The sequence below is a fragment of the Coregonus lavaretus genome (genome assembly GCF_964263955.1).
Source record: "Coregonus lavaretus genome assembly, contig: HAP1_SCAFFOLD_2287, whole genome shotgun sequence".
NCBI classification, from domain to species: domain Eukaryota; kingdom Metazoa; phylum Chordata; class Actinopteri; order Salmoniformes; family Salmonidae; genus Coregonus; species Coregonus lavaretus.
This window is the reverse complement of record NW_028158306.1, coordinates 35,593-60,555: the sequence shown is the minus strand read 5'-3', so window position 1 is coordinate 60,555 and position 24,963 is coordinate 35,593. Positions and strand designations below refer to the sequence as shown.

Sequence of the window (24,963 nt, the reverse complement as noted above, 5' to 3'; positions counted from 1 at the left end):
TGACAAACCCCCTAAATAAACCCAATTTCCCCAATTTGTGTGTATTTTCCCTCTTTAATGATAGTCTGCCATATCATCAGCCTTGTTACCTCAGTCACACCCTCCATGCTACACTGCATCTAAACCTGCCTGATTTAACCAGATTAACTAAACCTGCCTGATTTAACCAGATTAACTAAATCTGACTGATTTAACCAGATTGACTAAACCTCCCTTTAAATTAAAATGCTTTCTGTCTGACTCATGCAACAATAGTGTATTCCCCCTAGGGATACAATACGAAGATATGTGTGTGTTTGTGTTGCATCATGGGAAAATATTGAACAACACTGGTCAGAGGTAGCCATTTTTCCCTGTGTCGTAAATCAGCACCTCTACAGGGCCTGGGGCATATTCATTACGCCGATTCTGTTGCAAAACGTTTCTTAAATGGAAGCAAACCGAACAAAACGGGGAAGGACCTACCTGAATTTGTCCAATAGAAACTCCCTGCTCTGATTTTCTCCGAAAATATTGGCCGCTGAGTGTCTCACACACATGCACGCACACTAAATCAGGCCTTCTCTTTACACAGGTTCTATGAATATAATTATGGGGATGCGCACCGGGAGATTTAGTACGTGCTTTATTACACTGCTGAAGATGAAGATCTCAGGGTTAGAGGATAGATGGCTACCCACCCTTGGTGTTTGTGCAAGTGTTTTCCCATGATACTTTTCTCTCTTTCTGGGCTCCGCAATCTCCTCCTTCCATTTCTTATTCTCCACACACAAACACACACACACACACAGACACAGTAGTGAAACACACGTATCACTGACCCACAGATGACACTGACTGCCACAGTTTCCATCATCTTCGTCATCATCTCTAGCACTCAAGCCCTTTCCAGTAGGAATCTACGCAAGTGGTCATCGCACCAGGGTCAGACAGAAAATGCACTCACTCGTCCCCCCCAACCATTACAGTTTCCATTTTAAGGGTATAGATTACACATGTGAATTCCCCCTGCCACTGATCCTCGTGGTGGTGCCGGGGAGCTTGGAAACTGTATCCCCTCTCTGAGCCGGAATGGCTCTCTGAGTGTTTATTACCACCAGCTCCATTTCTCCTCTGCGGCTCAAAGGCCTGATGGTTTCTCCTTAACTCGCTGCATGATGGGATGAACCGTAATTGTGGCCACTCTGTCTCACTCTCTCTCACTCTCTGCCTCTGATTGATCACAGGGCAATCAAGAACGGGAAAGGGCTGCATAGCAAGAAGGAGGTCCCCATCCACAGAGTGGCTGATATCTCTGGGGTAAGATGGATTAGTGTGAGAGTGTGGGTGGGGGAGAGAGAAATGTGTGTGGGACTTTGAGGAATAATGATGTGTGTGTGTTCACTGTTATGTGACTAGTCTTATATGTTGTGTGTTTTTCCCCCTTCAGTCTGTGTGTGTGTGTGTGTGTGTGTGTGCGTGTGTGTGCGTGTGCAATGTTCATACACATTCTCAGGTCACCAGGTCCAGTATCCCCAAAACATTTTGGGGACCATCGTTCTTCTTGATAATATAATTGGCAATTGCCATACCTTGACCCACCAGTCTCGATGCCCTCCAGTCTCTCCCAAGCCACTCCCCAGGACAAACCCTTGTCACCTGACCCATAGATTAATCACTCTAAGGAATATCCATAATACCAGTCCCCCCCCCGTATTAAAGCAATAAAGGCCCATCTAAATATAGTCCCCTCTGCATTAATAAAGTCATCTAGGAAGTTGTTTACATGTGCCAGGGGCAGCAGACAGCGTCTCTGCTGATGAAAATTGATTGGGCTGCTCACTAAATGAAGATTTGATTTTACTCTGCGCATTCTCCACACACTCCGTGGACCGCGTGCGTTAAAGCACATAAAGGATTGGAGGCTGTACTCCAGTGTGTGTGTACGCATGTATCTTTCTCTGTGTTGTCTGTCTGTACCTGTGTGTGTGTTGATCTTGCCCAGTCCCACCTCTAAAGGTGCTCCAGCTCTCTCAGCAGCCCTCTCTGGGTTTCACTGCAGCCATATTAGAGGGTGATACGACACATCACCATGTCAGCTTGTTTCCCCATCACTCTGAAGACTGACTGCCGCCCAGGAATAGATCCTTGATTCCATGCCAATCTGTTGAGGACTTCTGCCAATCAGGGAGAACAAGCGTTCTTGTGTGTGTGTATGTTCCTCCATCTTAAAGTACAGCTCCGTCTTGGCTGGAGATCTGGGCTGTGGAGGCTGCGGTGGCCCGACCAGGCTAATGTAATGAGTATTCTCATAAAAAGCTCCAAATAGCATCCAGCAGCCCACCACCGCCCCCCTCAGCTCTCCGCCTGTGTCACACACAGGGATATTACCGAGAGGGATTATGTAGAGATGTGGGTTATATGGATAAAAATACTGTGGGGATATACACTGCTCAAAAAAATGAAGGGAACACTTAAACAACACAATGTAACTCCAAGTCAATCACACTTCTGTGAAATCAAACTGTCCACTTAGGAAGCAACACTGATTTGACAATACATTTCACATGCTGTTGTGCAAATGGAATAGACAACAGGTGGAAATTGTAGGCAATTAGCAAGACACCCCCAATAAAGGAGTGGTTCTGCAGGTGGTGACCACATTTGAATGCTGGCGGTGCTTTCACTCTAGTGGTAGCATGAGACGGAGTCTACAACCCACACAAGTGGCTCAGGTAGTGCAGCTCATCCAGGGTGGCACATCAATGCGAGCTGTGGCAAGAAGGTTTGCTGTGTCTGTCAGCGTAGTGTCCAGAGCATGGAGGCGCTACCAGGAGACAGGCCAGTACATCAGGAGACGTGGAGGAGGCCGTAGGAGGGCAACAACCCAGCAGCAGGACTGCCACCTCCGCCTTTGTGCAAGGAGGAGCAGGAGGAGCACTGCCAGAGCCCTGCAAAATGACCTCCAGCAGGCCACAAATGTGCATGTGTCTGCTCAAACGGTCAGAAACAGATTCCATGAGGGTGATATGAGGGCCCGACGTCCACAGGTGGGGGTTGTGCTTACAGCCCAGGATGTTTGGCATTTGCCAGAGAACACCAAGATTGTCAAATTCGCCACTGGCGCCCTGTGCTCTTCACAGATGAAAGCAGGTTCACACTGAGCACGTGACAGACGTGACAGAGTCAGGAGACGCCGCGGAGAAGTTCTGCTGCCTGCAACATCCTCCAGCATGACCGGTTTGGCGGTGGGTCAGTCATGGTGTGGGGTGGCATTTCTTTGGGGGGGCCGCACAGCCCTCCATGTGCTCGCCAGAGGTAGCCTGACTGCCATTAGGTACCGAGATGAGATCCTCAGACCCCTTGTGAGACCATATGCTGGTGCGGTTGGCCCTGGGTTCCTCCTAATGCAAGACAATGCTAGACCTCATGTGGCTGGAGTGTGTCAGCAGTTCCTGCAAGAGGAAGGCATTGATGCTATGGACTGGCCCACCCGTTCCCCAGACCTGAATCCAATTGAGCACATCTGGGACATCATGTCTTTAGTCCAGGTCTGGGAGGAGATCCCTCAGGAGACCATCCGCCACCTCATCAGGAGCATGCCCAGGCGTTGTAGGGAGGTCATACAGGCACGTGGAGGCCACACACACTACTGAGCCTCATTTTGACTTGTTTTAAGGACATTACATCAAAGTTGGATCAGCCTGTAGTGTGGTTTTCCACTTTAATTTTGAGGTTGACTCCAAATCCAGACCTCCATGGGTTGATACATTTGATTTCCATTGATAATGTTTGTGTGATTTTGTTGTCAGCACATTCAACTATGTAAAGAAAAAAGTATTTAATAAGATTATTTCATTCATTCAGATCTAGGATGTGTTATTTTAGTGTTCCCTTAACTTTTTTGAGCAGTGTATTATGGAATATAGGGGGATGTGTGTACAGTATGTATACATACAAAGGTGGGGGGTGCTGAGTGGATATGGCACTGGGACACCTCTCTCTCTCTCTCTCTCTCTCTCTCTCTCTGAACCAACACACTGGTACAGGTTGCGTGAACACAGTCCTCCCTTCATATTTGCATCCTTCCCTCCTGACTCCTGCCCCCCAGCCCAGATAGTGTGCGTGTGCACCTGTTTCCCTATTTCCATTGCCCACCGTTCTCCATCCTAAGAGTTCATCTGAACAGAGAAATTATCTGTCGTTTAGGGCTAGATTCCTACCCAGTAACTTGAATCACCACAACAATGTTGACTTTGCTTGACTTTGCACTCTGCAAACCTGAGCAACCTGGTGCTTGATGGAGTAGTTCTACCTTGTCAACAACATATTACCTCATCCTCCTTACCCAGGACATCCATCTGTTTTTCCAGAACACCATCTCTCTTCCCCCCCACCCCACTACATCTAAATCAAGAGAGAGGGCTAGTGAGTCACTGCCTTGTTTGTTGTGGCTGCATTGGCCTGCCTGCCTAGCTGTGTATTTTTTAATATAACTCTCTCTCTCTGCCATTGATTCATCAGCCTGTCTGAATAGGCGATGATTTAGCCACGCTTGTAATTCTGGCCTTGGCGTACCCATTAAGCCAGTGACTCACCAGAAGGGAGAGCGCGAGATGAGGCCTAGCAATGTCATGGTGAAATCATCGGTCCGTTCACCCCATGCTATGAGCTTCAACCTAGATTGACTCATCTGTACATGAAGTGGATAGACTAAGACTGAGGTGTATGATCCACTATCAGACCGTCCAAATTACCATGGAGATCTGCATTTATAGGGTGAAGCTGCTACTCTGAACATGTTTGAGGTGAAGCTGCTACTCTGAACATGTTTGAGGTGAAGCTGCTACTCTGAACATGTTTGAGGTGAACATCCTTATTTGTTTCAGTTCCTCATCCTCACTGTTTCTCTCTCTGTCTTTCTCTCTGTCTTTCTCTCTCTCTCCCTCCCTCTTCCTCTCTCTCTCCCTTCTCCTCTCTCTCAGGAGACACAGAAGGCCAAGCAGTTCCTGCCATTCCTCCAGAGAGCAGGCCGCTCTGAGGCGGTGGTAGAATACGTTTTCAGTGGCTCCCGCCTGAAACTCTACATGCCCAAAGAGACCTGCCTCATCACCTTCCTCCTTGCTGGTAAGTAGTCCCTCCGCGAGGGCCACTAGGCAACTTCCTGGTTTGGCAAACTACATCCTGGCTTAGGTTTCTTCCTGACTGCTTCTTTTAGGTTACTTTCTAGTAGAAAAGGTGCAGTGAAATGCTTGTGCTAGGAGCTAGCAACAGGGCGACCGTGTCTGTCGGCGCCATCTTGTTGGCTTCCTCCTCAGAGCTTGGAGGGTTATCAGTCTTTTAACTCTGTAACCAACCTAACATTTGATTTTGTTAACTTCCAGTTTAATAAAAACACTCTTAGATTTCCTGTGTATCTTGTCTGCTAAACTCTACTTAGTGAGTGAGTGGTTCAGATGGCTGCCTGTTAGTCAGTTTAGCATGAAGGTCCTGCATGAGCTGTCCAGAGGCTGCTCACTAGGTGTGATATGCCACCCCTACACAGCTCTGTCCTGACCTCTCAGGGCTTAGCATAGACTAGAAGGGTTGTGTGTGTGTGGATGGTGCGTACATAGATGTGAGATTTGTGTCTTAAGACATACATTATTATACAATACTTTTGTGTGTGTGTGTACAGTACGTGAGGAGAGGTATGTGTGTGTGTGCCAGACATATCAAGCCAGGTGCTCTGTCGTGGCCCCAGCTCAGAGGTCACAGGTCAAGGTGTCCGACAGGGGAGCTAGCGTAGCTCCCAGCTGTTAGCAGTCACTCACTACGAAGGTTGACAGGGTCCGGTGAAACCGTGCCAGCCGCCCCTGCCCCCCCGATCCCTGGCACCACTGGGATTGTGTGTAGCTGATGTGACCTTTCACCTCATGCTGGCTTTGACCCTACCTCATCAACTCTTTGCTCCAACCCTAATCTAATGCCCCTGATTCTAGCAATTAGCTGGTTGCTAAGATGAATCAGGTCAGTTACAACTGGGGTTGGATTGAAAACCTACAGGAGGATAGCTCTCCAGGGACAGGGTTGCAGAGCCCTGGTCTAGGGAGCAGTTGGGGCTTGAGCTGGCCATTTTGTGCCCGGGAAACAAGCAGAGTGACAGTTGCAGGAGAAATATAGGCTACAATATACAGTAGATTGGTTATTGTTGCATTTATGCTTTCTGTCTGGCAGCTCAGCTTTCTGTCTGGCAGTTCTGCTTCTTATCTGGCAGCTCAGGTTGATTTGTACAGTCAATTTAGATCAGAATCAATCGATAGCAGGAACGCTTGTGTGTTTTAGATTAGATGAGACTCCATTAACTCTACTAGCCATAATAGAGGCATTACATCTAATCCAGGCATCTATCTATCAGTCTCTATTTCAGCTCTGTCATTGACCAAACAAAAGAAGAACCCACTTCATTCATTTCCCAACAGGACACCGTCATATATTCATGATAGCATCATCCCCGGTTTAATTGTGCATGTCTTCCATTGTAAATGTTTTAATTAATTTGGTAATTTGTTTCTAAATGTATTTTCCCCTTGTTGCTTTTTGTAATTAATTATTTTCTCCGCCAGGCATTTTGACTTGACCCTCTCTCTCCATCAAGCCACAGAGGCCTTTATTAAGACTGGATGGCAATCTGACATTATAACTTGGCGTGCGCTCACACACACACACACACACGCGCGCTCTTGTGTTTTCTGTCGTTGGAAATGATTTTATTCAATTAGTGGTTATAACCAAATGACAATAAGCACATTATGGCACCGAGCCTGGGTTAATTTGATTAAGGTCATTCCCCGGCAAAAAGGTTTTCTGCTAGGAAATGACAGTTCATGTTGTCTTTAATACACACATTAAGGATTAACGCTGATTGATACAAACGATCCTGCTTCCTTTTTTAAATAAGAGGCGCTTCCGTTATGATTAGCCACCGCACCGCATCCTGACCACCCTCACCTTTCCCGGAAGGTGTGTGTGTCAGTGGGTGGGCGTGTGATAGTTTTTCATTAATATGAGTGTGTGTGTTATTGCTGCCTGTGGGTTTGTGTGGGCATGGCTTTGCCTTTGATTCCGTGTTACGTCTCTCTCTGTGTGTGTCCCGCCTGTGTGTGTGTTGTATATTGTCCATCTATCTATCTATATGTATGTGTATTACCCAGAGTTCCCCATTACCCAGAGTTCATGTGTGCCTCTGTGGTTCTTATTGAGGTTAGAGACCCTTGCTATATGGGACTGGTGGCATAACATAACTACCCCCGGTTATCTCTCACCCTACATACCCTTATCTACTAACACTACCCCACCTATCTTCAGGTCCTCAATGTGTCAAAGTTATCTCTCCATGTTTTATGCACCTATCTCCCTCTGTAGCCCATTTTCATTTTCATTGTGAAATGACAGTGGTGCGATAAGGCCTGCGTCCCAAATGGCACCCTATTCCCTACTTGGTGCACTACTTTTGACCAGGGCCCTGAGGAAAAGTAGTGCACTACAGTGCCTTCAGAAGGTATTCATGTCCCTTGACTTATTCCACATTTGTTGTTACAGCCTGAATTCAAAATGTATTTAATATATGTTTTCCTCCTCACCCATCTACACACAATACCCAATAATGACAGTGAAAACATATTTGTTAAAAACATTAAATACAGAAATATTATATTTACCTAAGTACTCACACCACTGAGTCAATACTTGGTAGAAGCACCTTTGGCAGCGATTACAGCTGTGAGTCTTTCTGGGTAAGTCTCTAAGATCTTTCCACACCTGGATTGTGCAACATTTGCCCATTTTATTATTTTCAAAATTCTTCAAGTTGGTTGTTGATTATTGTTAGACAACCATTTTCAGGTCCATTTTCAGATTTAAGTCAAAAGTGTAACTCGGCCACTCAGGAACATTCACTGTCTTCTTGGTAAGCAACTCCAGTGTATATTTGGCCTTGTGTTTTAGGTTATTGTCCTGCTGAAAGGTGAATTAATCTCCCAGTGTCTGGTGGAAAGCAGACTGAACCAGATTTTCCTCTAGGATTTTGCCTGTGCTTAGCTCCATTTCGCTTCTTTTTTATTCTGAAAAACTCCCCAGTCCTTAACGATTACAAGCATACCCATAATATGATGCGGCCAACACGTTGCTTGAAAATATGGAGAGTGGTACTCAGTAATGTGTTGTATTGGATTTGCCCCAAACATACCACTTTGAAATCATGACAAAATGTTCATTGCTAGCCACATTTTTTTGCAGTATTACTTTAGTGCCTTGTGGCAAACATGATGCATGTTTTATAATATTTTTTATTCTGTATAGGCTTCCTTCTTTTCATTCTGTCAATTACGTTACATTGACAATGTTGTTGACCATCCTCTCCGGCGACTGAGTTAGGAGTAACTACAATGTTGTTGATCCATCCTCTCCGGCGACTGAGTTAAGAGTAACTACAATGTTGTTGATCCATCCTCTCCGGCGACTGAGTTAGGAAGGACGTCTGTATCTTTGTAGTGACGGGGTGTATTGACACAACATCTAAAGTGTAATTAATAACTTCACCATGCTCAAAGGGATATTCAGTGTCTGCTTTTCTTTTTTTTACCCATCTACCAATAGGTGCCCTTCTTTGCAAGGCATTGGAAAACCTCCCAGGTCTTTGTGGTTGAATCTGTGTTTGAAATTCACTGCTTGACTGAGATGTAGTCATTCAAACATCATGTTAAACGCTATTATTGCATACAGAGTGAATCCATGCAACTTATTATGTGACTTGTTAAGCACATTTCTATTCCTGAACTTATTTAGGCTTGCCGTAACAAAGGTGTTGAATACTTATTAACTCAACATTTCAGCTTTTCATTTTTTATTAATTAGAAAAAGAGTATAAAAGCATAATTCCACTTTGATCTTATGGGGTATTGTGTGTAGGCCAGTGTCACAATCTCAATTTAATCCATTTTAAATTACAGCTGTAACACTACAACATTTGGGAAAAGTCAAGGGGTGTGAATACTTTCTGAAGGCACTGTATATGATCTTAAAGATGCAGTCCTGGAACTTAAGCCCTTACAAATTCGTAACATATTTTCAAATTGGGTTTTGTAACATATCAAACGAATTGCAAAAAATATATAAAGAAATTGCAAGACGTAACCTATCACACGAAGTAGAAATAGATGACTCAGTACACAATTGTGCACCATTTTCAGGGACCCGTTTTGACTCGTGAGGACTGCTTAGTGTAATTTGACCTATATTGTCACAACAGCAGCAACAGTCCTGCAGCAACAGGAATGTAACATTTAGTCCATAATGGTGGTTGATCGGTGGTTAGGCTTTTAGCTGTCCAAAAGTAGGCTACATGAAAAGTGCAAAAATTTAAATATAACCGTGGGTTTTCATTGAGGGTTTTCTGGGAATTTCACCGTTCTTATTGACTATATGCATCCGCATATTGGCCAATCTGTTTTTAATGTCAGGCAGGAATTAAACTCGATTGGAAGGAGGCTCTCCAGAGAGATTGTGTGTGTGCGTGTCTATTTCAATGAGCTTCCCTGGGCGCCATACTAAATGGGCATAAATCCATTAAGACATAAGTGAAGTGTCTCTTGAGGTCTGCTTATTGTGGAAGTCTGATGCTTTACCTGTTGATACTCCCTTATTATTCAAACACCAAAGATCCCTGCTCTCTCTCTCTCTCGTTTTCTCAATATGCATACTACCGTGGTCCACACTCTCATGCTCCGCGTGCATTTTCCGACCATGTTCTCTTGAGTACGTTCTTGTGAGGACGAGAGTGTGGAAAATGCATAAAACAATCCATTTGAGAAGCACTCGCACTCCCCCTTCTGTATTACCTCACGCTTCACCTCCCATTCTTCCAGCCAGGATACACCTGTTAAGAATATATGCATTCCAGGTTACTTCCTCATGAAGCTGGTTGAGAGAATGCCAAGAGTGTGCAAAGCTGTCATCAAGGCAAAGGGTGGCTATTTGAAGAATCTCAAGTATAGAATATATTACTTTTTTAGTTACTACATGATTCCATATGTGTTATTTCATAGTTTTGATGTCTTCACTATTATTCTACAATGTAGAAAATAGTAAAAATTAAAGAAAAACCCTTGAATGAGTAGGTGTGTCCAAACTTTTGACTGTTACTGTATATAAAAAAATATATAAAACATATTTAAGGTTTCTTTGGTACATAATTGGTGTAGCCTATAAATAAATAAAAAATAAAAAAGAATTAATTGCCTTTTGCGTGTGGACTGTATTATGCATACTGGATGGACTGGCTACCTTATGCTATCTTCCAAACTTTCTATCCATGAATCTGGGAGAGAACATATACAGTCGTCGTAAAAAGTTGAGAGAATGACACACGTATTGGTGTTTTTTTTAAAAATATTTTCGTCAGATGTTACTATTTTTTCCCCTCTTTTTTTTCACCTTTATTTAACCAGATAAGCCAGTTGAGAACAAGTTCTCACATACAACTGCGACCTGGCCAAGATAAAGCAAAGCAGTGCGATTAAAAACAACACAGTTACATATGGTGTAAAACAAAACATAAAGTCAAAAATACCACAGAAAATATATATACAGTGTGTGCAAATGTAGCAAGTTATGGAGGTAAGGCAATAAATAGGCTATGGTGCAAAATAATTACAATTAGTATTAACACTGGAATGATAAATGTGCAAGAGATTATGTGCAAATAGAGATACTGGGGTGCAAATGAGCAAAAATAAAAAGCAATATGGGGATGAGGTAGTTGGGTGGGCTAATTACAGATGGACTGTGTACAGGTGCAGTGATTGGTAAGCTGCTCTGATAACTGATGCTTAAAGTTAGTGAGGGAGATAAGAGTCTCCAGCTTCAGAGATTTTTGCAGTTCGTTCCAGTCATTGGCAGCAGAGAACTGGAAGGAATGGCGGCCAAAGGAGGTGTTGGCTTTGGGGATGACCAGTGAGATATACCTGCTGGAGCGCATACTACGAGTGAGTGTTGCTATGGTGACCAATGAGCTAAGATAAGGCAGAGATTTGCCTAGCAGTGATTTATATATGTAGTGAGGACCAGCCAACAAGAGGGTACAGGTCACAGTGGTGGGTAGTATATGGGGCTTTGGTGACAAAACGGATGGCACTTTGATAGACTACATCCAATTTGCTGAGTAGAGTGTTGGAGGCTATTTTGTAAATGACATCGCCAAAGTCAAGGATCGGTAGGATAGTCAGTTTTACGAGGGCATGTTTGGCAGCATGAGTGAAGGAGGCTTTGTTGCGAAATAGGAAGCCGATTCTAGATTTCACTTTGGATTGGAGATGCTTAATGTGAGTCTGGAAGGAGAGTTTACGGTCTAACCAGACACCTAGGTATTTGTAGTTGTCCACATACTCTAGGTCAGACCCGTCGAGTAGTAATTCTAGTCGGGTGGGCGGGTGCCAGCAGCAGTCGATTGAAGAGCATGCATTTAGTTTTACTAGTGTTTAAGAGCAGTTGGAGGCTACGGAAGGAGTGTTGTATGGTATTGAAGCTCGTTTGGAGGTTTGTTAACACAGTGTCCAATGAAGGGCCAGATGTACACAAAATGGTGTCGTCTGCGTAGAGGTGGATCTGAGAGTCACCAGCAGCAAGAGCGACATCATTGATATACACAGAGAAAAGAGTCAGCCCAAGAATTGAACCCTGTGGCACCCCCATAGAGACTGCCATAGGTCCAGACAACAGGCCCTCCGATTTGACACATTGAACTCTATATAAGAAGTAGTTGGTGAACCAGGCGAGGCAGTCATTTGAGAAACCAAGGCTATTTAGTCTGCCAATAAGAATGCGGTAGTTGACAGAGTCGAAAGCCTTGGCCAGGTCGATGAAGACGGCTGCACAGTACACAGTCTATTATCGATCGTGGTTATAATATCGTTTGAATATCGTTTGAAAAAGATAGCCTTTGCTTTCCTAACTGCTTGTGTATATTGGTTCCTAACTTCCCTGAAAAGTTGCATATCGCGGGGGCTATTCGATGCTAATGCAGTACGCCACAGGATGTTTTTGTGCTGGTCAAGGGAAGTCAAGTCTGAGGAGAACCAGGGGTATACTATGGTATACTGAAGTATAATTACAAACATTCCATAAGTGTCAAAGGCTTTTATTGACAATTACATTAAGTTTATGCAAAGAGTCAATATTTGCAGTGTTGATCCTTCTTTTTCAAGACCTCTGCAATCCGCCCTGGCATGCTGTCAATTCACTTCTGGGCCACAATCCCATTTGTCAGAATTTGTGGGGTTTTGTTTGTCCACCCGCCTCTTGAGGATTGACCACAAGTTCTCAATGGGATTAAGGTCTGGGGAGTTTCCTGGCCACGGACCCAAAATGTTGATGTTTTGTTCCCCGAGCCACTTAGTTATCACTTTTGCCGTATGGCAAGGTGCTCCATCATGCTGGAAAAGGCATTGTTCGTCACCAAACTGTTCTTGGATGGTTGGGAGACGTTGCTCTCGGAGGTTGTGTTTGTACCATTCTTTATTCATGGCTGTGTTCTTAGGCAAAATTGTGAGTGAGCCCAATCCCTTGGCTGAGAAGCAACCCCACACATGAATGGTCTCAGGATGCTTTACTGTTGGCATGACACAGGACTGATGGTAGTGCTCACCTTGTCTTCTCCGGACAAGCTTTTTTCCGGATGCCCCAAACAATCGGAAAGGGGATTCATCAGAGAAAATGACTTTACCCCAGTCCTCAGCAGTCCAATCCCTGTACCTTTTGCAGAATATCAGTCTGTCCCTGATGTTTTTCCTGGAGAGAAGTGGCTTCCTCGCTGCCCTTCTTGACACCAGGCCATCCTCCAAAAGTATTCGCCTCACTGTGCGTGCAGATGCAGTCACACCTGCCTGCTGCCATTCCTGAGCAAGCTCTGCACTGGTGGTGCCCCGATCCCGCAATTGAATCAACTTTAGGAGACGGTTCTGGCGCTTGCTGGACTTTCTTGGGCACCCTGAAGCCTTCTTCACAGCAATTGAACCTCTCTCCTTGAAGTTCTTGATGATCCGATAAATGGTTGATTTTGGTGCAATCTTACTAGCAGCAATATCCTTGCCTGTGAAGCCCTTTTTGTGCAAAGCAATGATGACAGCACATGTTTCCTTGCAGGGAACCATGGTTAACAGAGGAAGAACAATGATTTCAAGCACCACCCTCCTTTTTTAAAGCTTCCAGTCTGTTATTCTAACTCAATCAGCATGACAGAGTGATCTCCAGCCTTGTCCTCGTCAACACTCTCACCTGTGTTAATGAGAGAATCACTGACATGTCAGCTGGTCCTTTTGTGGCAGGGCTGAAATGCAGTGGAAATGTTTTTTGGGGATTAAGTTCATTTTCATGGCAAAGAGGGACTTTGCAATTAATTGCAATTCATCTGATCACTCTTCATAACATTCTGGAGTATATGCAAATTGCCATCATAAAAACTGAGGCAGCAGACTTTGTGAAAATTAGTATTTGTGTCATTCTTAACTTTTGACCACGACTGTACAGTAGGCTCCAAAATTACTGGCACCCCTGACTGGCAATGCACAAACAATACTTTAAAAAATATAAACAATATAATTATAGAGAGAAAATCAAAATACCAACATGTGAGAAATACTGTACTTTATTTATGTTTCAATGGAACCAACCAAAATCGTACAATTATTTAATACAAAATAAATGTAACTAAAATCAAGGTTTCATAATTATTGGCACTCCTCATTTAGTACTTAGTGCAACCACCTCTGGCAAGGATAACAGCATGGAGTCTTTTCTTGTAATGTTTGACAAGGTTAAGGAACACATTAGGAGGGATTTAGGACCATCCCTCTATGCAGATCCTTTCAAGATCCTTCACATTCTTGGGTTTGCGCTTATCAACTGACCTCTTCATCTCAGCCCACAGATTTTCTATTGGATTTAGGTCCGGCGACTGAAATGGCCATGGCAGAACATTGATTTTGTTGTCACAGAACGATTTCTGTGTGGATCTTGAGGTATGTTTTGGGTCATTGGCCGTAGGTGGACTTTCCAACAAGACAAGTCCCAGCCTTCTGGCAGAGGCAACCAGATTGTCAGTCAAAATCGCCTGATACTTAGTGGAATTCATTATGCCATCAATCTTAACCAATGCCCCTCGACCTCTGGAATTAAAACAGCCCCAAAACATCACTGAACCACCAACATATTTCATTGTGGGTATGAGGTGCCTCTCCTTGTATGCATCTCTGTTTCGTCGCCAAACATACCGATGCTGTATCTGACCAAAACGTTCAATTTTGGTCTCATCTGACCAGAGCACCTTCTTCCAGTCATAATTTAAATGATGTTTGGTAAACTCCAAGCGCTTGAGTCTGTGTCTTGGTGTCAGAAAGGGCTTTCTTCTGGCAACCCTTCCAAAGAGCCTGTGGTTGTGGAGGTGGCACCAGGTGGCGTCTGATGGTGCTTTTTGAAACCTGGTGACCCAACACGCCACCAAGGCCTGCAATTTTTCACAGTGATTCTTGGGGATTTTGTTGCTTCTCTCACCATCCTCCTCCCTATCCTGGGGGGCAAAATGCATTTGCGTCCTCTACCTGTGAGGTTTTCAACTGTTCCATATCTTTTGAATTTTTAAATAATTGTCTTACAGTGCTTAGTGGTATATTCAATCGTTTGTGGATCTTCTTGTAGCCATTGCCAGTTTTACGAAGGTCTACAACCATCTGTCTCTTCCGAACTGCCAGTACTTTTGTTTTCTTCATGGTGTTGGATGACAAAGGGTTATTGCATTCGTGTTACCTCATTTTTATACCCTAGTGAAACAGGAAGTGATGTAATGGCTCAATAAGTTCCTTAAGACTTAGATACACTTAAGTAAGTGGAATTTAATTCCTGGTTTAATTTTGGTAGATGTTATTTACAATAATCTTTAAGGGTGCCATTAATTGTGAAACCTTGATTTGGAGGACATTGATTTTTAATTATATCAATAAATGATTTTGGTGGGTTCCATTGGAACATTAATATAGTACAGTATTTCTCACATGTTGGTATTTTGAGTTTATCTCTATAATTATATTGTTTATATTTTTTAAAGTATTGTTTGTGCTTTGCCAGTCAGGGGTGCCAGTAATTTTGGAGACCACTGTAGGCCTAGGCGATGCTGTTGGTTCAATGATTGTGCAGGGCGGCTTCAATTATAGTACATTTTTATTTGATTTTGAGCAGCCTAGTAATAGGGCATTTTTTTATATTTTCATGATTAATACTTTTGGACCTAGACTTGGCGCTCCGGTACCGCTTGCCGTGCGGTAGCAGAGAGAACAGTCTATGACTAGGGTGGCTGGAGTCTTTGACAATTTTGAGGGCCTTCCTCTGACACCGCCTGGTATAGAGGTCCTGGATGGCAGGAAGCTTGGACCCAGTGATGTACTGGGCCATACGCACTACCATCTGTAGTGCCTTGCGGTCGGAGGCCGAGCAGTTGCCATACCAGGCGGTGATGCAACCAGTCAGGATGCTCTCGATGATGCCGCTGTAGAACGTTTTGAGGAGTGTTCTTATAAACTCAGATATTTCTATATGCAACCCAATGTGAAAGCAGACTTTTGATGGTTGCCACTAAAGAGGAGGATCCCAGCTGCTACTATATTTATTTCTCATCTGCTTATATTAAGCACACGCTTCACTATAAAACCGGAGTAGCCTACCCGGATTGATTGAAAGGACAACGGCCTCCATTAGCTATTCGAGTACATACGGATGACATGTCTTTTTCCACTGCCCCTGTTCCTGCCCATTTGATAATGGGCCATTCTAAATCTAAACACATTTTACATATTAGTAAAGACTAGATTAAATTGGGAATATTCTGATGGGTGAAAATAAGATCACTTGATGAGAGAACAGCGTGTGCAGCCTGAGGCAAGGAACAGAGCGGCAACTTTTTTTTGCGACTTTCTCAAATAATTTTAGGCTGGGTTTCTGTATAAGCACTTGTGACAACTGCTGATGTAAAAAGGGCTTTATAAATACATTTGATTTGATGGAGGAGCCTCAAAGCTCACACACACACACACACCCTGTGTGGATGTATTTTTATTCTCACCAAGAATAAGGGCCACATTTCGCTAGCTGAGGGAGAATAGAGCTGGTTTATAAAATATATCTTCTATACAGGCATGTCCATAAGTTGCATCCCAAATTTGACCCTATGTAGTGCACTACTTTTGACCAGGGCCCATAGGGATGTGGTTAAAAGTAGTGCACTATATAAGGAATATGGTGCCATTGCATTGGGTGATTAAGGTGACTAAATATAACTATATGCAGATGCATACAGATGATTGTCTGTCTCTGCAAATGCCAAGTAAGTGGAACTAGTGTAACTGTACACTAGCGGTCTACACTATCTGGCATCCACTTGTCAGGGCCACATCACCAAAGGGTTCAGATGGCCCAACATAGATCAACTCACAGAGTATTGTAGTAGTAGGGAAAGTCGTTAACATAGACCCTTTTAAAGTCCTAATCCAGTGTCCTTTTCAGCTCCTTTATCACCTGATTTAGTGGCCAGTGACACTTTGCTTCTTGAAAGTCCAATATCTTGAAGACTTGACTGCTGACTTGCTAAACATTTTGGGACTGTATGAACAGTAGACATAAAAAAAATATATATAACAACTTTTTGAGTGGATTTTCTCATTTCTCCTCAGGTAAACCACTTTTCTCTCTCTGAACTACGTACGCCTGTGAGCAGTTTCCCTGTTGATATTTATTTTTAAAGGGAGGATGGAGAGATACTTCTGTTTTTCTCTCTCCCTTTGCTCCTCCTCCTCTACTCCATTTGAGGCACCTCAAAGCCTCCCTCCCCTTTCCTCCTTCCTTTCCTTCCTTCTGGAGTTTTCCGGGGAGTGCTCCTGACCCCTAAAAGAACCAAGAGGAGAGGGAGAGGCTCTCAAAAGGGAGAGAGAGCAAAAGAAGAGGGGGAGAGAGAGAGCGAAGCCCTCTTCAGAGTGGGCCGGAGGGGTGCTCTGGGGAAGAAGGGATGTTCCTCTCGACTCTTCTTCTCTCATCCACATGCAACTTTCATGAGGTGGAGCGGGTTTCTTCTTTCGTAGAGAGGGAGATGAGAAAAGAACAGAAGGACTACAAGTGTGTTGTGTTCAATAGGACCGAAAGAGACAACCGGGATAGTCCCTCATTGAATGAAGTTTCACAGTGGCCACACCCTTCTGCTTGGGTATGAGTGGCTCCCGAGTGGCGCAGCGGTCTAAGTCATCACTACAGACCCCGGTTCGATTCCAGGCTGTATCACAATCTAGCCGTGATTGGGAGTCCCATAGGGCGGCGCACAATTGGCCCAGCATCGTCCGGGTTTGGCCGGGGTAGGCCGTCATTGTAAATACGAATTTGTTCTTAACTGACTTGCATAGTTAAATAAAGGTCGGGGGAAAAAATCCCTCATTCTGCTTTTGGCGCCCATACAAATTAGCCCCAATTAAATACCTTGACTGTTTTCTCATTTGCTGGGAATGTTGTTCGAAATGACCTATACAGCATACTTTGATATCGTTATCGACCTACTGCATACCCCTTACAAATATACATTTTAGTGTGCAGGGTGTGCTGTTAGCATGCTAACACTCATTAAGACTGACTGGTAGAATAGCTAGCATAGCTAGCCATCGGTAGCATTCATTGGTTGAAGTAACTTTTGAGTGTAATGGAGTTGACTGGTGACTGACATGAATAAGGCTTTCCGTTATGAAAGTATGGCGCCAGACATTTGACAGGCAGCATTTTCACGTTTACTTTTGGGGCGGCAGGTAGCTTAGTGGTTAAGAGCGTTGTGCCAGTAACCGAAAGGTCGCTGGTTCTAATCCCCGAGCCGACTAGGTGAAAAATCTGTCGATGTGCCCTTGAGCAAGGCACTTAACCCTAATTGCTCCTGTAAGTCGCTCTGGAAAAGAGCTTCTGCTAAATGACTCAAATGTAAATGTAAAAATGAGTAACGAACAGCAAAATCACTAGCCTATGCAAAGGTGGTGTGTGAGTTTCAAGTTTGGGGAAGCTAATTTTCACCAAAGAAATGCACCTTTATAATAAAGCATTCCATGCATTATCACATTTGCAGACTTAATAGTAAGCCTACTATTCGAAATGTGATGAGTAGATTGGATAGTTGTAATATAGGCTAATAATATAACTCAATCACTGTTTGCAAAAAAGACTGTTGGATGCAACGCATGGCTGAGTGCGTGTAGCTGTAGAGGTCTAGGCTATATCAGATACGTTTCTTCTGTCTTTGCACTGGGAAATGTTTGCCTTTTTTATAGACACATTTCATGCAATTTTACTACACTTTATATGACTGGAGACATTAGCAGAATCTTTTTTTATACGAGAAATGACAGAGTAGCCTACTCTGCTGACACTGACAAACAGATAAATAAAATTGACTTTGTCCTTATAATAAGCCTAAAGGGGAGGCACACAGAATATGACATCCATCTAAACTGGAGGAGGAAATTATTCTCCAAAATCAAACTTTTAAAGCTGCAATTTGTAACTTTTTGGGCAACCTGACCAAATTCACATAGAAATGTTAGTTATAGATCTGTCAATTTAATTGAAAGAAAGTCTAAGAAGCGGTAGATCTGTTCTATTTGCACTATTTCTGTGCTTCCCGTTCATAACTTTCATTTTTGCATCTTTTACTTTCGGTTTTGTACACCAGCTTCAAAGAGCTGAAAATACTATATTTTTGTTTATTGAGAAGATATTTCACAGCGCTGCCTTTCCTTCCAACTTGTTTTTAAGGCTAGGGGAAGCTAATGATCCTCTGTGGCCAAATCATGTTTTAGTAGCCTATTTTGAATGATTTTATTTATTTCTATATAGACAGGAGTTGGCTAATTAGGCTATATAATTTTGGCAATTCCTAGCCTTAGGGACACGCCGCCTATGTCAATATACACTGCTCAAAAAAATAAAGGGAACACTTAAACAACACATCCTAGATATGAATGAAATAATCTTATTAAATACTTTTTTCTTTACATAGTTGAATGTGCTGACAACAAAATCACACAAAAATGATCAATGGAAATCAAATGTATCAACCCATGGAGGTCTGGATTTGGAGTCACCCTCAAAATTAAAGTGGAAAACCACACTACAGGCTGATCCAACTTTGATGTAATGTCCTTAAAACAAGTCAAAATGAGGCTCAGTAGTGTGTGTGTGGCCTCCACGTGCCTGTATGACCTCCCTACAACGCCTGGGCATGCTCCTGATGAGGTGGCGGATGGTCTCCTGAGGGATCTCCTCCCAGACCTGGACTAAAGCATCCGCCAACTCCTGGACAGTCTGTGGTGCAACGTGGCGTTGGTGGATGGAGCGAGACATGATGTCCCAGATGTGCTCAATTGGATTCAGGTCTGGGGAACGGGTGGGCCAGTCCATAGCATCAATGCCTTCCTCTTGCAGGAACTGCTGACACACTCCAGCCACATGAGGTCTAGCATTGTCTTGCATTAGGAGGAACCCAGGGCCAACCGCACCAGCATATGGTCTCACAAGGGGTCTGAGGATCTCATCTCGGTACCTAATGGCAGTCAGGCTACCTCTGGCGAGCACATGGAGGGCTGTGCGGCCCCCCCAAAGAAATGCCACCCCACACCATGACTGACCCACCGCCAAACCGGTCATACTGGAGGATGTTGCAGGCAGCAGAACGTTCTCCACGGCGTCTCCAGACTCTGTCACGTCTGTCACATGTGCTCAGTGTGAACCTCATCTGTGAAGAGCACAGGGCGCCAGTGGCGAATTTGCCAATCTTGGTGTTCTCTGGCAAATGCCAAACGTCCTGCACGGTGTTGGGCTGTAAGCACAACCCCCACCTGTGGACGTCGGGCCCTCATACCACCCTCATGGAGTCTGTTTCTGACCGTTTGAGCAGACACATGCACATTTGTGGCCTGCTGGAGGTCATTTTGCAGGGCTCTGGCAGTGCTCCTCCTGCTCCTCCTTGCACAAAGGCGGAGGTGGCAGTCCTGCTGCTGGGTTGTTGCCCTCCTACGGCCTCCTCCACGTCTCCTGATGTACTGGCCTGTCTCCTGGTAGCGCCTCCATGCTCTAGACACTACGCTGACAGACACCGCAAACCTTCTTGCCACAGCTCGCATTGATGTGCCATCCTGGATGAGCTGCACTACCTGAGCCACTTGTGTGGGTTGTAGACTCCGTCTCATGCTACCACTAGAGTGAAAGCACCGCCAGCATTCAAAAGTGACCAAAACATCAGCCAGGAAGCATAGGAACTGAGAAGTGGTCTGTGGTCACCACCTGCAGAACCACTTCTTTATTGGGGGTGTCTTGCTAATTGCCTATAATTTCCACTTGTTGTCTATTCCATTTGTACAACAGCATGTGAAATGTATTGTCAGTGTTGCTTCATAAGTGGACAGTTTGATTTCACAGAAGTGTGATTGACTTGGAGTTACATTGTGTTGTTTAAGTGTTCCCTTTATTTTTTTGAGCAATGTATATCCCCCATAGTAGTAAAGTTGACCAATTCTATTGGTCGGGACAGTTGTGGGATAATAGATCCCAAAGTAATACAACTAGACTCCATACATATAGGCCTAGACTCCATACATATATATATTTTTTAAAGCAATGAGTCTGATGCAATAGATGAGAACGTTTAGCTTAAAATGTTGAGAAAAAAATATTTCTTAACATTATTAGCACAGCAATGCCTACAAGGCAGTAGGCTACGCACGAATGTGCATTTGGCTACCGCACAATACAATAAAGTTGAAAACCAATAGAACATGAGAAATATGGTTGGATTTTGCCTAGGCTACTTTGAAGCAAGGTAAAACACGCCTCATAATGTATAGTAAAACGTTCAAGTTTCAAAGAATTAAGTAGCTATAGGTTTTCAAAATGCATACGGCCTCCAGCTCACTGCAAAGTGGTGTGTGACATGCTGATGTAGCCTGCCTTCCATTGCCTATGCATTTGAATAGCAAATGGGAAGTGCGCTTCAATTAATAGTTGAGAAATAAAACTAGTAGTTATTTTTAATCATGGCCCAAAAACTATTTTTAACACACGATTGCATTTAGAATTGTTGAGCAATGATTGGCCTTATAAAATCACTGTCTAACAGATGTTCCGCTAAAATGCTCTGTATCTGTATGCTGTGTACGTGTGATAAATAAGATACATAACGAATAGTATGCAAATTAACCCATTGACCGATAAGCATGACCGGTCTAATGTACAGTGCATTCGAAAAGTATTCCGACCCCTTGACTTTTTCCACATTTTGTTACCTTACAGCCTTATTCTAAAATTGATTAAATAGTTTTTTCCCCTCATCAACCTACACATAATACCCCATAATGACAAAGCAAAAACAGGTTTTTAGAAATTTTAGCAAATGTATATAAAAATAAAAAACTATCACATTTACATAAGTATTCAGACCTTTTACTCAGTACATTGTTGAAGCACCTTTGGCAGCGATTACAGCCTCGAGTCTTCTTCGGTATGACACTACAAGCTTGGCACACCTGTATTTGGCGAGTTTATCCCATTCCTCTCTGTAGATCCTCTCAAGCTCTGTCAGGTTGGATGGGGAGTGTCGCTGCACATCTATTTTCAGGTCTCTCCAGAGATGTTTGATCGGGTTCAAGTCCGGGCTCTGGCTGGGCCACTCAAGGACATTCAGAGACTTGTCCTCAAGCCACTCCTGCGTTTTTTTGGCTGTGTGCTTAGGGTCATTGTCCTTTTGGAAGGTGAACCATCGCCCCCAGTCTGAGGTCTTGAGCGCTCTGGAGCAGGTTTTCATCAAGGATCTCTCTGTACTTTGCTCCGTTCATCTTTCCCTCGATCCTGACTAGTCTCCCAGTCCCTGGTGCTGAATAACATCCCCGCAGCATGATGCTGCCACTACCATGCTTCACCGTAGGGATGGTGCCAGGTTTATTCCAGACGTGACGCTTGGCATCAGTCCAAAGAGTTCAAACTTGGTTTAATCAGACCAGAGAATGGTCTAAGAGTCTTTAGGTGCCTTTTGGCAAACTCCAAGCATGCTGTCATTTGCCTTTTACTGAGGAGTGGCTTCCATCTGGCCACTCTACCATAAAGGCCTGATTGGTGGAGTGCTGTAGAGATAGTTGTCCTTCTGGAAGGTTCTCCCATCTCCACAGAGGAACTCTAGAGCTCTGTCAGAGTGACCTTCGGGTTCTTGGTCACCTCCCTGACCAAGGCCCTTCTCCCCCGATTTCTCAGTTTGTCCCGGGCAGCCAGCTCTAGGAAGAGTCTTAGTGGTTCCAAACGTCTTCCATTTAATAGTGATGGAGGCCACTGTGTTCTTGGGGACCTTCAATGCTGCAGAAATGTTTTGGTACCCTTCCCCAGATCTGTGACTCAACACAATCCTGTCTCAGAGCTCTACGGACAATTTCTTCGACCTCATGGCTTGGTTTTTGCTCTGACATGCACTGTCAACTATGGGACCATACATAGACAGGAGTATGCCTTTCCAAATCATGTCAATCAATTGAATTTACCATAGTTGGACTCCAATGAAGTTGTAGAAACATCTCAAGGATGATCGATGGAGACAGGATGCACCTGAGCTCAATTTTGAATCTCATAGCAAAGAGTCTGAATACTTATGTAAATAAGGTATTTCCATTTTTTATTTGTAATAAATGTGCAAAAAAATCAACCTGTTTTTGCTTCGTCATTATGAGGTATTGTGTGTAGATTATTTATTACCAGCTTTCAGAAACCCTGCCATGAATATATCATTCACAACATTTGGACGGGAGCTATAATCCAGTTATAATACAAAAAAACTGTAAAATGTGTCTTGTTATTGCTTGAATTCAGGCTTGGCTGAACTGCTTTCAATGGGGAAAGATTGCTTCTGTACCCCACTTCTGTGATTTTAGTTGAAAACGTCACTTTCCCATGTGGACCTATGAGGGGAGCGCAGGATGTTTTGGGGCTTTAGGCCTACCTTCTTTAGGGGTTAGGAAGTCAAGGGGATGAGATGTCCTTTCAGAGATGTTTTGCAGGGTAAACAAGACTCTTGTCAAGGAAAAGGGTAAAGCTTGGACATAAGGAGAGAACCATCCCATTGTTTGTGTGTTTGCCTGCCCTGGGAATAGGCAAAGTGTTGGTGTGTATGTGCTGTCTGCTTGATCCCCGTGGGTGCGGGGTGTGTGTGTGTCGTATTGAGCTAGCTTAAAGGGACATTTTTAAAAATGTTCAACTTCATATTCATCATCTCCAGCACCACCCTAACATCAACATATGTGAAAATTGTGGTTTTCTGTTTTGTAGTAAAAAAAGATAGGCATTGCCTACGAAGGCATTATCTTCCTCTATCACAATTGGTTAAAATCGCATGATGCACACCGATGTCATTGGAAACACTTACCGTCCTATATCTTTTTAACTACAAAACATAGAAACGCACCATTTTCACTTAATGTTGATGTTGGGGTGATGCTGGAGATAATGAATACGATTTATTTTTATTTTTTGTATTTCCCATTAACTTTACCATCTCTCTGTCAACACTTATGGAGATTCACTCAGTTCCTGGAAATTAAGGGCTGAGAGATGGAGCGGCTTTAGCCCAGAGACTCATGCATCCTGTGTGTGTGGCTGTGTGTGTGTTTGCTAAACTAGCTGGCAACCAGAGACTGTGTGTGTGTGTGTGTGTGTGCAGTCCCATAAATCTGTATAATGAAAAAGTATCCTGTGAATTTCTCTGGTTGTCTGATGAGGCAGTTCATTAAGGAGTTCTCCTCGTCTTCATGTTTTTGATTAGCACTGTTATAGAAGGAAAATATTCACCAGTTTGTAAATTGTTAATGAATATGACAAAACAAGAAAAAAAGTATGTTCCTTATTTTTCCCAGTGCTCAAATACAGCAGGCTAGTTTTGGGGGGAATTTAGTTGCATTTTTCATGTCCCTACTAAAAAAAACAATTTCATCTCTTTTATTCACTGTCAGTCGCTCTCGCTCTCAACTTTTTTTGTCCTTTCCCTCCATTAACCATGGCAGTGGTATACAATGTCTACTGTTAACTTCCTTGTTGTGAGTGATGTTGGCGGAAATGGTTTGTATCAGTCTTCCATCCTGACCAGAGCTGACTTAAGGCTCTAAGCAAGCAGTCATCCATTGCAGATAGCCAGGCAAATTGCTAGTGAAGTGGGCTGTGGTGAATGGCTGTAATATAATGAGCTTTAGCTCACTCTACAATCACTGGCCTGCTTTGCTCTTTAAAGGAGGAATGCACGTTCTTGGAAATAAATACATGTTATTGAATTGATGTTTATTGTTGCAAGATCACATTGATCAAAATTAATATGAACACATAGGCCTAGGACTGCTATTGGCAGATTGATAATGTGGTTGGCAGATTGATAATGTGGTTGCACTCTGAAAAGGAAAGTGAATGAATGGGGGGAGAGTACGTACAGTGGCTTACAAAAGTATTCACCCCCCTTGGCGTTTTTCCTATTTTGTTGCCTTACAACCTGGATTTAAAATAGATTTTTGGGGGGTTTGTATCATTTTGATTTACACAACATGCCTACCACTTTGAAGATGCAAAATAATTTTGTTTGTAAAACAAACAAGAAATAAGACAAAAAAACAGAACTTGAGCGTGCATAACTATTCAAACCCCCAAAGTCAATACTTTGTAGAGCCACCTTTTGCAGCAATTACAGCTGCAAGTCTCCTGGGGTATGTTTCTCTAAGCTTGGCACATCTAGCCACAGGGATTTTTGCCTATTCTTCAAAGCAAAACTGCTCCAGCTCCTTCAAGTTGGATGGGTTCTGCTGGTGTATAGCAATCTTTAAGTCATACCACAGATTCTCAATTGGATTGAGGTCTGGGCTT

The 24,963-nt window shown here is 43.5% G+C and overlaps 1 protein-coding gene across 1 annotated transcript in view; it reads left to right on the top strand.

Annotated features, from left to right (window-relative positions):
• Positions 1-24,963, top strand: part of LOC311124180 (staphylococcal nuclease domain-containing protein 1-like) — a gene marked incomplete at its 3' end in the record, with an annotated part of 61,858 nt that overhangs the window by 16,883 nt on the left and 20,012 nt on the right. The window contains exons 4-5 of the mRNA XM_084198375.1: positions 1,227-1,299; positions 4,965-5,106. Of these exons, the coding sequence (XP_084054501.1) occupies positions 1,227-1,299; positions 4,965-5,106 (215 nt within the window). The remainder of the gene's footprint in view (positions 1-1,226; positions 1,300-4,964; positions 5,107-24,963) is intronic.